This window comes from Micromys minutus, assembly GCF_963924665.1.
Source record: "Micromys minutus genome assembly, chromosome: 28".
NCBI classification, from domain to species: Eukaryota; Metazoa; Chordata; class Mammalia; order Rodentia; family Muridae; genus Micromys; species Micromys minutus.
In genome coordinates this window covers 38047307-38065142 of record NC_137963.1, presented here as the reverse complement: position 1 = coordinate 38065142, position 17836 = coordinate 38047307, and the positions used below count along the sequence as shown (strand labels likewise).

Sequence of the window (17836 nt, the reverse complement as noted above, 5' to 3'; positions counted from 1 at the left end):
TGTTTATAGTTACTGTCGGCAACATTCTTTTTCTGCAGAGATAGATGGTCAACTGGTGAGTGAGGCGGAGCTGTCAGAGACAGTGTCCTCTAAAGAGATCAGGGTGGGACGCAGGGAAAGAGTTTCTGCCTGGTGTTATCTGTTATGATTTCAGTAAATTCATCTTGGTCAGGATTTTTGAGGTTTCATTGTTTTGTTTTTAGATTATTTCTCTTTAAATATGAACATGTAGAATTCTGATGTATAAGAGGAAGGCCATGGACTTTAGGGATTGTGCTTTGGTTTGGCTTGGTTTTTTTTTTTTTTTTTTTTTTTTTTAATCTCTTCTTCATTAAGCTTCATGTTAGCACCAGCAGACATTACAGACAAGGACACAGACAGTTACGGCTGGGTTAGCCTTACAGATCTAGACCACTGCTCTTGATTTACCACTTTAACTGAGTTAGGATGGCCCTGCACACCGCAGTCCCCAAACTTTAAACTGTAAAGAAAGAGAGAAACTTTGTAACTGGCTTCCTGACAATGGCGGGAGTGTGTTAAAGCAGTGTAAAATTCAATTAAACCGTCTAGCCAGGTTTTTGAAGCTGAAATGCAGACCCTTTCTGTTAAGCTTCTTATTTTCCTGTGACCGACACCGGTGGATGCTGGGTTATGCCAAAACCAACAGGCTGTAAAGTACCTTGTTTCATGCTCCCAGCTGATCAATATTTTTATTTTCCAGGCTTGCCCAGAAATCTGGAGGCAGTATCACCTAACGGTGAGTAAAAACACCTTTTTATTTTCCCCAAGACCCTTTATTTACCCTTCTCTGAACTGCTGACCATAAAATATAGACAAGCATCTTCTGCAGCAAGATAATAAACATCTGGAGAGTTCGTACCAAGAGCGATAATACACCTATCCTTCTCTCCTGCCCACTGCCTGCTCTTTATTTTCCTGTTTTTAAAAGATTTCAACTGGTTTTTATTACTCATGTCATTAAATGATTATATCATGATAGTCTCAGGCTTAAACTATATTATTAAATCAAAGGGGACGGTATTCTAGAAGCTATAAAGCAGTGAGATAATCTGTGTCTTTATAACGTTGTGTTACCACAGTTCATAGCATACAGCCCACAATGTCATCCATTATCATTTTTCTGCTTTTCCTGGAATATTAGTCATTCTTAAATGAAGCTAGAAAAAGCTTCCTGTACCCTTCACATAGGACAATTTAATTCTCCTATCCTTAAAACTCTCTTTACTTGTTTGAATTTATACATATATACTTAATAATCAGTTTCTGATTTATTATTCAATTTTGATTTATTGTGATTTTACTCTTGGTGAAAGCAGAAAATAACTATTGCTGTTATATATAATCCATTGATTAATTCTCAATATTATGATGTCAGCAGTTCAGTATTGTCCTACTAGTCATTTTTAATGTAACAGTGTAATATGATTAATAGTTGTTGAAGTTTAGTATATAAAAGACTTTGTATAATACGTTTTAGAAAAGAGAAAGGGCAGTTTTCATATCTTCTTACTGCTTTCCTCTCACAGAAATATGAAGTGAGCCAACAGGTGGGCTCAGCCCCCATTGTCTGTCAGGCCAGGGGTGGTGTATCTGGAGATTGATTTAAAGTTTTTGTGTCATATTTACGTGTGACAAATGTAGTCGATGGGTTATATTTTGGCACTGTGGCAGCTCTTTGGTAACATAATAATGGTAAAGCCCCTACAGCCTAACCTGACAAGAACAGTGTGTCTCAGGGTCACGGAGTCTCCGTGTGGGCGCGGCAGCACTCGTTAGCGTCACTGAGTGATGTCGCTGTGGGTTTCACTTGGTTTTTCTTTTGGCTTTTCCACTAGTTTAGAGAATTTTATGTGACTATGACTGAACAATAAAAATTAGCTTCAAATGTAACAGAAGTACTTAAAGGTTTCTTGAGGTTTTTTTTTTTTTTTTTTTTTTTTTTTAGCTATTCGGAAACAAGTTATAAAGAGAATATAGATCTTTAAAAATGAAAAGAAAATAAATTCATCTTTATTAGAATATATTATATTCTATCTGTAAGAATAACAAATTCAATTTGAAAATTTCTTTATCTGGAAACCTGGTTGATTTTCTTTCAGAAAATGTTGAAGTAATCATTGTAATTCACAACTACCAGGTGCTAATTAATAATGACTTACTATGCAAGAATAACTATAACAATAGTATGCTTATTAATGTGTAAATAGTTTTATCCATCCATCTAAAATATGATCATTTTCCAGTTATTTAAATTGCCTTATTGGTATATGGACAAAATTTGAATGCCTGTAATTCAGTAGCATTAAATATTGAATGAAAGCAACCTTGTGCTGATTTTAGCATCTTCAAGCCTCTTACTAGGCGATGGACTGCCATCTATTGACTCAGAGTAGCCCTCACATGTGAGTGTGGCGTCAGCCACAGCAGTGGCCGCAGAGGAACGAAGTCTGAGTCGCCTCTGTACCCGTTTCAGCCTGCTTGAGGCTGTAAAGCAGTGTACGGGTCATTGTGGTATATTCACTTCTCTTCTCACCAAACGATATCTACATCTAGCCCCAAATGAGCTGCACTTTGGAGTTAGACTTCTCTCAGCTCAATTGCGAGATCTGCAGGATCAGTTCCAGAACAAGTACACTGTGAGCAGCCACAAAACTGAGCCTGCCTAGGAAGCCTCTCTTTTATAAACATGCAAGAAGGATGAAATTAATTAACATTGCCTTATGAAGTTTCAGATTTTTCTTAAAATATTATGAAATAATATTTCAAACAAAAAGTTTTTGCTATTTTCAGTAATATCATCAAAGCTAAAATGAGACCTCTAATAGATTATATCTAAACAAAGAGCTTTTTAACAAATTTCACTCCGATACATTTATAAAAGCCAAATGTATCATCCAAAAAGATATACGATAGCGAGGCTCTGACGCACATTCCCAGCAGAGCGCGTGGCTTTACTGTGTCTCCTCATCCATCCCAGTGACTGATAGAAAATCAAGCCTTTTGATATCTTTGCTGATCTAGAGACATACGTGAGAAAAAATTATTTAACAATTACCTAATTTCCTCCAATAGTTAATACTTTCACTTTCCTAAAAAAAAAAAAATCGAGCCTTTTGATATCTTTGCTGATCTAGAGACAAACATGAGGGGAGAAATTAACAATTATGTAATTTCCTCCAATAGCTAATACTTTTACTTTCTCCCAAAAAAAGTTAAAAAGTTTTTACATGTTTTAATCATATAACCCTATTCTTTACATTGTAACTTCTTCTTGCAGACTTAGCAAAGCCCTGTCTTTTTTTTCATTCACATACCTCTTGTAGATTACGTCCCAGTGAGAAAAGAGAGTCCCTTCTCCACCCCTTCACTTCTTGTCACGGTAGAAATAAAGGAGGCTGGTGTGGTACAGATAGAGCTCTATACTTGACTAGAAACTATGATTTAACATGAGTTAGACATTCTTAACCTGCCAACCTAAAAAGGAATCAGAAAATTGCAATTCTAGCGCTCTATATATTAAAAGCCAAGAAAGTTAATGCCTCTTTTATGTTTAATCTCATGCTTGGTTTTTTTATTTTTTATTTTTTTGTACTTAAAATGCATTACAACCTTACTACTTCTTATTTAACTAAAAATTCAGAATAAAAAAAGTATATGTAATTTTTATATGGGGGTGAAGTTTGATATATTTAGTCATAATGTTTGATGTGCTTAGAATTTACACTTCAAACATGGAAACTTTTATTAGCTAGGAAAAAGAAGAGGAAATACGTTTTCTTGTCTTCCTTTCTGGCCAAGAGTGGGACCCTGAACCCACTGAATGGCAGAGTCTGCCTTACAGACTGCAGCTAACAGTACTCTGTTTCCTTTTCCACTCCACATTCTCCCCTAACCTGGAAACATTGCCTAGCAGTGTGTCTCTGAGTTTTCACAGAATGACTTTTACTATGTAAGACATTCCATGCTCTATGCCACAGAATGGTGCCCAAGCATCAGCAGACTTTAGAACTACTGTCTGCAGCCCAGAAGAAGAGAAAGGAAGCAGGTGCTGAAGCTGCAGCCATTCAAATATCTTTATCTTGGGATTGACGTGTAAGGCAGGATAGAGTTTTCTAACTGCCTAATGCTAAAATCCCATGTCTTTCTTTAAAAAAAAAAAAAAAAAAAAGTATCCTGAGCAAAAAGTTTTTAACAGAAACAGTGGAGAAATTTTTCTATTCATGTTTTTTTAAAAAGAAACTTCCTTTAAATGTGTTAGGAGTATATGTTGAGAGTGTTGGGTAGCTTCTGAGAACTTGCTAGCTTCCCAGGCAGACCTGACAGCCGTGAGAGAGCACTGTCTACATGCTGCCCAGCTGAGAAGTCTTCATCTTTCCTGTGTTTGTTTGCACGTTACCAGGGGAAACAGCCCCGAGTGTGTATTTAAGAAAATAAAACTGATTGGGCATTATCATTAGAACTATCTATTCCAAAACAATGAGGGAGGCCTGCCTCATTTTCACTATTAAAAAAAATAAACAACAGCAAAAAAATGTTGTACCATCTTTAAGGGCCTGACAGAAATGATCATAAAAAACATTTTTATAAATTCAAAGTGCAATCCACTCTTAAGAACCGAGAATATTCATAGCTTATAGGGATTTTTCTAAGGTGCTGCTGTGTCCATGTTGTGAATTTTATATTGCCATTAAGACATTATATTTGTTAAATTTCAGAAATTCAACTTGATTTAAAATCCCCTTAAGTCCTGAAGCTGTTGAAGTTCTGTGCTTGTGACCTGGTGCGGAGCGCACCTTGTCTGCAGCACTTGGGGATGTATTCTTCCATAGGCTCTGAAGTGTAGCAGGCCGCTTTGTTTCCTTTCCAAGTTGCTTAATACCTAAAAAACAAGGTTTGGTTGGTTGTTTTAGGTACTGGGTCTAAACCCAGGGCATTGTGTCTGCTAAGTATGTGCCCTCGCACCAATAAGACTTTTTGATAAGCATTGATGACTTCTATAGTAGAAAATATATTTGGACAGTAACATGACATCATTTTTAAAGATTTTTCACGTGAAATTTTCATCTGAAATGGTTTAGTATTTGTACTGCCCTTGATGTCAAAATTATGATAGATCATTTTTTACTTCAGTCTTATCATTTTTAGCCTAATATACAAAGAGAGATGACTATACTTAACGAGTTAGATTAACTGATTTTTTATAGTAATTCAGCGACATGTCAGAATTAATCATTGAGAGCAATAAGAAAATGTACTTTCAAAGAGGGTGAAACCTGGAATTATCAGTCCCAATAAATGAGATTCATTTTTAAAAAATATAATTTGAAAAATTGCCAAAAAGCAGTTTGCTAAAGTGCTTTCTACAAAAGAAAGTGGACAAGTGTCAAAGTTGTGCATTATTAATACATGTTATTTCTCCTTTCATGTTACTTCAGGCCATATACACATGCATATAATATAAAAGTTTCTTCTTTTGAAGGAATATGAGTTACCCATTCTTTCAGAGATTTTACAACACACATGATTTTTAATATTTTAATTCAAAAGTAATTTTGTCTGGACAGGAAATCAGTATGGTATTTTTTTGTATAGGCTTGTTCTTGCTTAAATATATTTGAATACTGTAAAGACTTTATGATCCTGACGTAGACACAAGCATTTGAGACTGTGAAGCAAGAAGTGTGCATTGCCTGTGCTTTGTCACCTTCTGAGTGTGCCCGCCCACTCCACCTTCTGAGTGTGCCCGCCCCACTCCATGTTAGCTAGCAGTGCTGCTCAGTGATAGATTAGTTTAAGCCACAGATCTACTAGAGTTGGTAACTATTTTCTTCATTTGAGCTTTTTTTTTTTTTAAAACAAAGGGGGGTGCCCATACTTTTTCACCTGCCTCACAGTGCTGGAGAAAATGGCCAGCACACTCAGGGTTTACACACTCACCATTGAACTTCTAGTTTGAGTTTTGCTTCAAATTTTAAAGACATTCTTGCACTCATTAATTTTCCAGTCTATTTTTCCTGAGAATAACAGAGAGGTAGAAAATTACATTTAGACATTTTATTATTCTTTTCTTCCCACCATTGTTGTGTTCACTTTAGTTACAGATGAACTATATTTAATCGTTGTAGGGAAAAGTTATTAATAATTAAATATTAGTTAAAGTCTATTTCTATGTGTTTACATTTTAAATGTGGTACACTTTGAATTTTTTTTCCTTTTGTCTCCTTAGTAAAACATATGTATGAGTTCCATTCTATCCTTTTTACTGATGGCTCTGTTCTTGGAAAGGATGCCACTTTACAGTGAGAGTGAATATGAATCAATAAAACCCGTGAACTAAACTTTCTCAGACTTATAGATGACCGCCATATGCCATCCAACACCAGAGACTACAGTTTTCACATCTGAGGTGTTCATCAGCTTCTATCTCGTAAGATTACCTCAGAGCAGAGAGATAGCATGCAGTATAATTTACTACATTCTTCATACGTTAGATAAACAGGTGGCTTATGCCACTCTTAAAGTACTTTCTAAGTGGCTGACTCTGCTGTGTGCTTTTCTGGATATTCCAGTGCAGCAATCAATGTAAACAGGGTATACAAACCAGTGTGATCCGCACCAATTAGTCTTAGCGTCAGCTCAGTCATTGGATGTGACTCAGGAAGGCCTCTTCGTGAGCAGGGTCTGAGCCAGAGCTTGGTTTTGACTTTACACATGCTTCTGTAATGAACAAATTAAGCTGGCACTAAGACTTCAAAAAATAGTATTATTTAAGTGACTAGAAATTCGTGAATTACTTTACAGATTTACCTGAGTTTAGACTTGAAAGGCATTGGTAGTTTAACTGTATATTAGAAAGTCAGGAGAATTATGTGTAGATCTGTACATCGTGAATATTTCTTCTAGCTGTTTAAGAATTGGCCCTTATTACTAATTTACACGAAGAAAAATGCTACAAAGTTGGAAGATATTGAACAATTAAAAGAAAGTTTAATAGCTATTATATAAACCAAATGTACATATATGAATATATGCGTGCATGCATACATGCATATATGTATATGAGATTAAGTTATACCTTCACTTTAGCTGGCTTACCAACATATAAATAGATTCTTTGTCAAAAATAAGAATTATTTTAATGTGAGAGGTCAGAAATCTATGTTGGTAAAAACAGTTCATACATACAAACACACACACCAGTTACTTGTAAGGCCACCAGACTGTTCTGGTTTTGTTTTGAGACAGGTCGTTCCTCCTGCCTCAGCCTCCTACTGCTGTGATTACAGGCGTAGACTACCATGCCCAGCTTTATTTTCATTTCTTTAAAAAAAAACTGTGTATGTATATACATCATATATATATATATATATATATATATATATATCATATCATACATCATATATACCATGCACATACACATGCACACAAATTTAACTGAAACTACTAGATATAAAGCCATCTTTATAATTTTGTAATGTCTGATCTTATAAATACCCACTTACATTTTTTGCACTTGTTGGTTTTATGAAACTAGTCTGGGCTGACCTTGGATTACAAAGTCTTGCTTCAGCCTCCAAGGAGCTAGGATTATAGGCATGAACTACCATTCCCAGCTAAATGCCGTCATATGAATATGCAGTCAGGAGAACTAAGTTTTTGTGCTTTAAGTTTGTTTATAAATATAAGTCTCCATTTGTTATGTCTTGGGTCTATAACGTGTCCTTTGTTTTACAGTTTTATTGCTCGTGTTTCTTTAGCAAAAGATGCTTTGAGATTTGAACTGAAGGGCAGGCTTGCCAATGAGCCAATGTTCTGTATCACAGTGAAGGAAAAGAATGCCAGTGTAAGGTTGTGCTCTGGTTCCAAGTTTGATTCCTCTGTGTGGTATATGCACAGAGGTGGTAGTTAAAGTGTTTCACTCAGAAGAGGCTTAGTTCTGTGTGTGAAACGGGTGGTGACGCCCACAGGACTTGTAAGTCTGCAGCTGTGCAGTGCCTCAGAGCTCCTCATAAAGCAGGTTAAACCAGGTAAGCACTGCCAGAGCAAGGTGGGCGCCCGCACCAAGACTCACTGCTGCAGTGCCTCTGTTCAAGGTGAGGAGGTTGTAATCACCTCTCTTAGCCTCCTAACAATGTTTCCTCCTTACAGTTACTGAAGTTAAATACTTATACTTTTTTATACTTGTCTTACTTGTTTCAAAAAATGTAGGTGAGTAACTTCTTTTTTTTTTTCTTTTTTCCCAAGACAGGGTCTTGCTATGTAGCCCAGGCTGGCCTGGAATCGCTATATAGCCCAAGCTGGCCTGGAACTCGAGATCCTCCTGCCTCAGCCTCATGAGTGCTGAGATTACAGGCGTGCGCCACCACGCCCGGTTTAGGTGAGTAACTCTTAATTAAGTACTGCAACAAATTATTTTCTTAATTTGATTTACCTTGACATCAGCATAAACACTTAAGATTGTGTCACGAAAGATTTAAGTGACTTCCTTTCCTATGAAAGTGACAGGGTGAAGTACATTTCATATGTAAGAATGCAGTGCATGTTTACCACTGGGTTTAATCTCCACCATTAAAGGAAGCGGAGAAGCAAGGAAGGATGGGAATAAGGAATGACATCACTCTAAAATACCTGGATTAAGCTATTGTGCACATAATTTTAACTGATACTTCAATGTCCTATGACTAGTTACTGCAAGCAAATTATGTACATCTTTAAAACGAGAATAATATGAAACCAAATAGCACACAGCAATTATAGTGCCTTATACAAGGGAGGGGTAGTTTTAATAAGACAGGAAAGGAAACCAAATAATATACCAGGGATTTGCACTTGAGATAAAACTAGTTGTGCCTGCACACGACCAGTACCAGAAATGAGCCAGAGAGAATAGAATAGAATAGCGTGAGACCTGGCTGAGCTTTGCAATCCTCCTGTTGTGTGTGGCTTCAGAAAAAAAGTCAACATCGAATTAGGCACTTCCTTGATATGTGCAATATTTGCCCTCTGAAGAACATGTCCTGGGAAGTTCATGTTCCTTATATTAAGATAAGCAAGGGCTAAGACAGAATGTATTATCCAATCAAAGAGTAGAGCTGGGGAGCGCTGGCTGCTCCTGGGTTTGATTCCCAGCACCCATCTTCTTCTGGCTTCTGTGGGCATCAAGAATAAGTGCAGGCAAAACACCCACACACATAAAATAAATTTTAAAATATGAAAGTTTAAAAAGACTATTACTGTATTTAAAAAAAAAAACCAGACCATTTACTTCATACCCTGAAGATAGGTCCTTGCAATTATGAACAGTGCTCTAGTCAAATAAGCAAGCTTGGGAGGGAAGTTACATGGAGTTATAATCAAAATTAAAAGCTTGAGGTTTATTTGGGTCCCCATTTATTAACTAATCAATACAGTAGAGCTATGGTTCTGATCTATAATTATCAGTGGAGTTTTCCGTAAGCATCTCATATGGTTGGAAGATGTGTATTTAACGTGATTCCCGTGCCTTACAGTCTACCCCAGTAAACCTGCAGATAAAGGGTCTGTGGGTTACACACGTGTGTATTCTTTTCTGTCCCTTCCCTTATGTCCTGTCTCCACACCCTCCTCAGCCCTCCCCTACATCAAAGCTTGTGGTCCTTCTCCATCTGTGTACTAAAAGGTTTCTTTGTAAACCAGGCCATTTGTCCGTCATTGTTTGGGGTCCAAACAGTGGTAAGATACCCTGTCACTGATCCCATGTGCTATGAATGGCAGCTCCTCTCTGGACAATTGGTGGAGGGGCTGAGAAATACTCCTGAGAGGATTATTTAACCTTTCAATTTAGAGGGCACAAAGCCTAGCTGATTAATGAACTTTCTGATGGGTGCCGATAAGCGGATCTATTGCTTTATTTCCTCTAAAAGTGATTCCTTCTCCTATCCATATTACTATAATCTGAAACATAAATGTGGCAAATAGATTAAAAAACTGCACTAAAGAGTTTATCTGGCTGGCAAACTGAAGGAGCTAAATTAAAATTGGTAATGACAGCAGTGGCTCAGCCTCATATGTGGTTTTTAAATGCACTGTGTATTTTGAAGAGACTTATTCTCCAGCCTGCCTGGTAATGACTGCTTTTGGTGCAGTCTGGGGCTGGCTTCTGTTATCCCCACCTCACCCCCCCCCAAAAAAAATGAGTTGTGTTATCTGGATGGCTGCAGACACATACGCACCCCCTTTCTCACTGCATGGGCAGACAAGGTCGATAGCATTACAAGGTATTTGTGGCAGTGCTTGTTTCAGTTTTCAGAGCTGCCAGTTTCCAGGCAGATTTGAATTACAAAAGAAGAAGCTGGCATGAAAATTGAAAGGTTTTATCGGCTGGTCTGAAGCCTCATAGCACATCGCTTATTTATGCAGTCCATTTGCACCAGGAAATATAAAAAGGAAATACATTTTTAAAATAAGGCCATAAAGACCCAGATATGTTTAAGATGGCAAATAAAATATAGATACCTATAATATCTTTCCAGGAAACGATTTTCACTTAATGTTACTTCAGAAGAGCAGAGCATTTATGTCGCCGTCATAAATGTGTGCATCTGTGTCACTATGTAGGTAGTCTCTGGGGATTAAGAAGGAAGCCCTATGCTAACTTACTTTAAAATTAAAATAGACGGAGGGATAGCTCTGCAGTTGAAGAGCTACATTGGAAATATTTAAATAGGGTGGTAAATTAAACTTAAACTAACATTTTTTGCATTCCATGTAAAATTAGCCATGGCCCAGTGAGTAGACGCTGCTACCTTTAGAGGAAATGGGGGGCTTTTTAAGCCTGGAAGACGGAGCATCTGGAGTGAGCGTGGGCTCCTCACTGTCGTGCAGATGCTCATTGTTCTCCAGGTCTGCGCTTTTCTTCCTGCTTTGTTGCTGGGGTTTTAGTGGCAAGTGTGTTGTTTACAGAAAGATTAGAAAGTGGTCAGTTTAATAGTTCCCTCTTATGGAACTTACACTTTTATCTTAGTCTTTAAATATATGTCTTTTAGAGAGCCTATTGCTTTTTTAATGTAGTCAATATGTAATTTCACTATTAAAGTATATGCTAGTAACATACATATCTTTAACATTTTTTTGTTGCTTATCAAGAAATGAAAAGCCCATGTAATAAACTCTTGATTACGTTAAATGAAGGCATAAATATGTAAGCATTTGGAACTGCAAGGCCTTGAATAATTCCTGGATTTACCAGTGGACATTTGCAACCTTTTGACCCATGGGTTTGTAAAACTCAAGTATGTCTAAGAAAGAGGCAGGGAGAAAGCTAGATGTATGTTGGAAATATCAGATCAATATAGCAACACTTACTCTGCTGCGGTTCAAATTAACACTGTTCAAGGATCCATTTTCCAGGAAAGCAAATTACTCTCAGCCAAGCCATGAGAGATGCAGTTTTTTTGTAAATTTCATTTTTGCCAGTGTCTGGGGCTATTCTCATATTTTCCTGACCTCAACTAATTACTTCATGTATTTTTTTAAGCAGAAAACTATCAAAAAGCATACATGCCTGCTGTGTGCTAATGATGTGCTGTACATTTTTTATGAATTTTCATAAGGATTTTTCTACGTAGCATGTGTGGCTTAATGATGTAATCACCTGATAGACTGGAAAACGCTCCAAAACAGACGTTCCGGTCTGCTGTGTACATAATGCATGTTTCACAAATCCACCTAATTAAGGAATTACCTGACGAATTGGGAGTCTGTTGGGTATATGATATAGTTTTAATACATAAGAAATATATGTATATTATTATATATGGTACTTAGAAGAATTAATAGTAATGTTCTCTGGAATGCAATAGAGTTACTTTTCTCAGTAAGAAAATTAAAGCTTAAAACCTTCATAAAGGAAACATTGTCTTAGCTTGGGGCAAAAATATCTCCCAGTGTTCCTCAAAGAAAAGTAATGCTGTAAATATTTATCAGAACATGGACCAAGAGAAGGCCCTTTTCAAAACCATGATGGACATCACCGTGGAGGATCGGCCTCCAGACACCAAGAGCAGAAAGTATTAGCCTGCGCACCGCCAGTGCCTGAGGTCCCAGCTGTTCATCACAAGCTCTGCCTTGGTTTCCTATTTCTAATTTACATTTATATATATGTATGTATATGGCTTGCCCTCTTCCATTCCTGCCTCTGATGGTGACGACAGTAGTGATGTTCTCCCTTGTCTGGATGCTGAAGATTTAGCTACTGGTGTATGATCTGAGTGTCAGAGGAAAGGGGAAGCACCTGTTCTTCCATGCCTACTCGCTATAAGCTAAAGACAACACAGAGAGCCAGCAAAACTCAGCAGCACTACCAGGAAACAAGTGCATTTTAAATTCAAGCTTGTTTTGCTCAAATGTCAAGTACATGCCAGAAGATCACATCAGCCAATGGAATTTGAGTAAGAGTGCCACTTTGGTTTGGGATAACATTTTCTTGAGACAGCCTATTTGATTTTGAGGGCTAGGTTTGTTAAAATATATCATTATTAAGGAAGGGGTTCAGATACTAATTTGTTGAAAGATTAAAATTATTTGTGAATGCTTGGAATTAACAAGGTGTTTCTCAAATATGAAAATCCATCCATTTAAGAAGTATTCATACGGAAGGAAGATTTTGGCTATTGTCTGTTTCTCGGTGTTGGGTTTGGTTATGAATACATTTACCCCAGCCATGTAATGTGCTTTTTACAATATGCTCGTATGAAAACTGGCTTGATAAGTAAAAACATACGGTCTTTTCTCTGAGTATATGTGTGATTATAAAAATAAACCCATTTTCAGTCACAAGAGTAGGAAATTGCCTCGAATTAGTAAGATCAGTTGCATATCCTGTATAGTAATGAGCTTCAACTAGATGTTAGCCCTCATTGGATCAAAGTCAGTGTAGGTAAGGTCAGCCCAAGGTCACAGGGGGAGATGCCCAGCAGGTTCATTAGCATAAAAACTACTGTTAGATTTAGGACACTGAGGCCGCTCTAGCATTATGATCTCCTGGCCTTTGTCATGGAGATTCTTAGTAGTGAAGGGAGTAAGGCCAGTGTCTCGGTAATGATTAACTGTTCTAATGGCGTTCATTCATTCATTCCGCACTAACTGTTCATGCAGAAAAAGGGTTATGTAAAGTGACATTAGGAGAAAATCATTTGTAATCGTTGCATCAGGCTGCACTTTGAGGAGACATTAGGAGTAAATCCATGGCGTGGTAGGCTTATGCCTTATCTTCTGATATTTACTGAGTTTACTGATGCATGAAAAGCTTTCAGCAACACTAGCAGATGGGATGGACCTTTCATAGGTAATGCTGTCTACCAGGTTATTACTTCTATATATTGATAGTAAAGTAATCTCCAAGATATCACCCTACAAATATAGATTATTTAAATGTCTGTAACAAAAAAAAAAAAAAAGCCTGCTTTCATAAATAGTTTGTTTGGTATCTATTGGGTGAAGGTCTTTGATACACTTTTTACTTCCAGAAGTCTTGACAAAGCTGTACTCACACGCTCACCCTAGCTCTGTCAGTAACTCCAACTCACATGGTGCACCTAGACCTAGAGTTTACCAGCTGGCATAGCCTACTTTCAATTGGACATTTGCTGGTAATTACAAATGGAGAAACAAGTGGACCAGGAGTGGTGGTGTGCATCTTTAATCCCAGCACTCAGAAGACAGAGACAGGCAGGTTTCTGTAAGCCTGAAGCTGGTCTGGTCTAGTGAGATCCAGGACATCATGGCCACAAAGTAAAACCCTGTCTCGAAGAGAGAGAAAAAGAGAAAAAAAAAAAAAAAAGAGGTAATGTATAAGTATTGGGTCAAAATTTTATATTTCCAATACTTGAAATAGCCTAAAGATTTGTATTTAGTCTTAGTGTAAAAACATGTCCAATGGAAGTCATTATTGAGTTTCCATTACTGTATTCTAATACAGAGTTCTCTAACGAGGTAAGATCTAGGCTGATTCCATTTCTATTAAGTCCTAGTACATGCTAGTTTATTAAAATGAGAGCATGTAGATAACGTTTGTCAAGTCATTTACTAATTAATTATTGTGAAACAGTGTAGAATTTCATAACAATATAAATACTGCTGCTATTTTTATTAGTAATAATGGAAGTTTTTAAATAGTGACATTATTCAGTTGAATGCACATCAAATATTTGTGCTCCATCCAGAGGCATAAATGAACACTGAGGCAGTGTTTCAGATTATTCTCTAAATAAAGTAACAAGTGTCGATATGAAACATGCTTTCAAATCTCGATTGAGAAGTATCTCTTGGTCTCCCTGAAGACGGAGTTCCTCTTCTGCGTTACCAATCCCTCCTGGTTTTCCAAGGATGTGCCGTACTCTCAACGTGAAGTGGGAAAAACACCAAGGAGAATATGCTATTAGTCAAGCTTTTTAACGTTTCATTGCATGATTTCATAGATTTCCTTTTGGGGGTACAAAAATAATAGTTTCCGAAGTATCTCAAGTGTGACTAAGGATACCCACAATTCACCAGTTTTCCGTGAGCCGTGTGCTCCGCACCTGTAGTGCCTCATCCTTCAGACATTGCTGACCGGACTCTCACCGTGCGCCTGGCTCTGCTCCAGGAGCTGGGCCCACAGTGAGCAACTGTCCTTCACTGCTGGGTCGGGTAGGACTGGATAGGTGAGGTAACAAACTATTTAGTATATCTGGTGTGGCGTGTTTTGGGGGATTTGTTTGACAAAGGGAAGGGAATAGGGAGCGCCACTTGGAGGCCTTACTAGGATAATGAGTTCTCTGTGTCTGGAGAACATTCCCATGTGGAATGGATGGTACTAAACTCTCAATAGAAGGACGTTTGTGTGGAGTGTCGAGCACCGAAGAAACCAGTGAGGTGATAAGACACACAAGGCACTCAGGCAGCTACAGGGAGGAAGGCTGTGACCCTCTGTAAGATTCTGGGTCTTAGTGAGTAAAAAGAGAGGCTGTTACAGGAGTGACAAACCAGAATAATTTTGGCTACAAAGAAAGAGGCATCCAGACCAATTATAAGGCTCTATTAATCATGCAGTGTAAGGTGAATGGTCCGGTAGCACAGGTAGGGTGAGCAGAAGGTGTGTGTGTGTGTGTGTGTGTGTGTGTGTGTGTGTGTGTGTGTGTGTGTGTGTATACACTATAAAGCCAATCTACATTAGTGATAGAGTATATCCTGTATCCCATGTGCAAGCATAGATGTGTACCTTTGTAAGAAAACATTTATTATTCTGGAAATTGGCTGTTCCATTTATCATCAGCTACACACCCTGCTAAGTTGCCGACTGGTTGCTGAGTACCTACCTGCCTGCCTACCATTAGCTTCCAGTCCTTTGCTAGCGTACCGGGTCACTTAAAATAGAGGCAGCGCATCTCCATCTTCGGTTTAGAATCCTGGGTGACTGACCCTCCTCACCTTCTAACACCTCCTCTTCCACTCTTTCGCCTACTCTACCTCAAGGTACAGGAGTTTGTTTGTTGTTTTGTTGGTTTTAATCCTCTAAGATGGCAGGCCCGGACTTGCCTTGGGACTTTGCAGAGAGTAGTGCTGGTCAGTCAGCACAAGTACATGCCTGATTTTCTTCAGCATTAGGGTCCCCATCAGCAAACCAGTCTCAGGCACCAGCAGTGACTCACTCCCTCTTATTCCAATTTCTTGTTTATACAAATGTGTATTGTGTGGGAGGGAAGGAGTTGGGGGGGGGTGGCTTTATCTCTCCCCTCACTAGAAATGTAAGCAGCTATTTTATTGTGTTGCTACATCTCCACTATCAGACCTTAGGACAATGTCTGCATGGATTCTGCAGTTACTGTTTGTAATGAATTGCTGCAAATGTCTGCATGTACTTGTGCCACATGCTCAGGACTCTGACAGACATTAGAGCCATCCGTGGACTGTGCTCTGTTCTCCAAGCTCCCTTCCCCTTCCATTCACAGCTAAGCCCCTTCACTGTCTTTGTACTTAGGATAAACTCACAGCAAATGATTCTGCCCCAGACACTCAGGTAAAATTGCTTTCAATAGTTTCCATTACCTACAATTCCCTGACTTGTAAGTCCAGTGTATTTCATAGGCTCCATCTTAAGTGATAGCACATCATTAACCTTTTTCTTCTTCTTCCTGGTTTTTTGAGATGGGTCTCCTGTAGCTGGGAGCTTACTGTGTAACTGAAGCTGGCCTTGAATTCCTGATCTTCCTGCCTCTACCTCCGAGTACAGGATCACAGGTGTGTGTCACCAAGCACAAACCATGAATAGCTTTTAACAGCTTTGTCCTTAAAAAGTTACAATATGTCTTTGATTTTGTTTTCTTTCTGTATGCTCTGCAGTTTTATTTCCTGTTAAAACAACAGTCATTTTTTTCAGATGAGGAAAAATGTTTCTGTATAATAATTTAATAACTTCTGGAGCTCTACCACCTAAAGGAAAGTCTGTGCCACTGCAGTGACACGTGTCTGCACATGCTTCCCTGCTAAAGTCCACTTAGCACTTCGTGATAGCTGAGGTTGTAAATGCTGCTATATGTGCCTTGATTATTTTCAGCAGCAAAGACTGGTCAGGTTTTATTTTCCTCAAACGGTGAATGATGAGTCTTGTTACTTGATTGAATTAATAGCAACTAGTAACTTACTAAGGCATACCTCTAGGTGGGTCTGATCAGTTGCTAGAGTCAAATTTGAATAGACTGTTGGGAGATAGAGAAAGTCAGCAAAGCTAGATAGGGTGTGTGTGCTCCTGGAGGTTCTGTCTTGCCCTGATGGCCTCTGTTCCCACTCTGTTTCCTGTCTGCTGCACTGTGAGCTGCTCTGCACCTTCCCTGCCATGACAGACTGAGAGAAGTACACTGTCTTCCCTTGAGCCCTGTGCTGTGCTCATCACACAGAGCAGCTGGCCATACAGCTCTATATTCTAAGACATGAGAGCTACAGTGAGGTGTTAGAGTTTTTTCTTACCCACACACTATTTTTCTGTGTCAAGGACTCCTCTCTCCCCTATGCCTGCAAGCTCAAACCACGTGACCGCAGACTGGCACTCTGTTACAGAAGCCCTATAGCATGAGAGATGGGGTTTACCAAACTGCATGGAGAAAGGGGGGCAAATAAAGATGGCCTTTTCCTTTTCTCGGCTGAGCCCGCCACCTTCTAAAGGTTGGCTTTGTGCTCTGTTCTGGTCCCTCCTCTCAGTTCTCCATCTCAGCCTACATGAGCCAACTGCTCCCGTTTAAAACTCCACCAACTAACGCTTCCTCACAAACACTGCCTCATTACCTTGTCCTTTCTTGTTGGTGCTACTCAAAATGATAACCTGTGCCTACTCCCTTTCGTCAGTTTATATTCAATTTCTTAGCATTTCTTCTTGTGTAGCACAGTGTGCGTATGGAAATGCCTGAGGTATAGTTTAATAAGTTAGCTGTGTGATAATAGCTGCATAACTCTCTCGGTATCCCTTTAGTGCTCACCCTGCTCTGCCCTCCCAGGCTCTCACAGTGAGGCCCTGTGGATGGTTGCATATGACATGGCTGTGCCTCATGTTGCTAGGCTTCTGTTGTGCTTGGCAGTGTAGGTCAGACCTTCCTTGGAAGTGTCCTTTAAGTCTGAACTTCTGTCCTCTTGTGTCTCCTCCGCCTTGAACCTTCCCTTCTCTGTCCCTTTCATGAGCTCTGTCTGCCCCTTACATGTTCTTTCCTGGGCTCCATCATGAGCCACTCTCACTTCACGCTACACTCTAAGAAGCAATATTCCTAAGGATTTTCTTACCTAAGAACTCTTTTAGAAAGGATGGGCT

At 38.8% G+C, this 17836-nt stretch overlaps 1 protein-coding gene across 2 annotated transcripts in view; it reads left to right on the top strand.

The window, feature by feature from the left end:
• Positions 1-17836, top strand: part of ZCCHC7 (zinc finger CCHC-type containing 7) — a 172748-nt gene that overhangs the window by 146406 nt on the left and 8506 nt on the right. For both annotated transcript variants that reach the window (XM_080940365.1, XM_080940366.1), the window contains exon 6: positions 722-757. In XM_080940365.1, coding sequence (XP_080796491.1) covers positions 722-757 — 36 coding nt within the window. The remainder of the gene's footprint in view (positions 1-721; positions 758-17836) is intronic.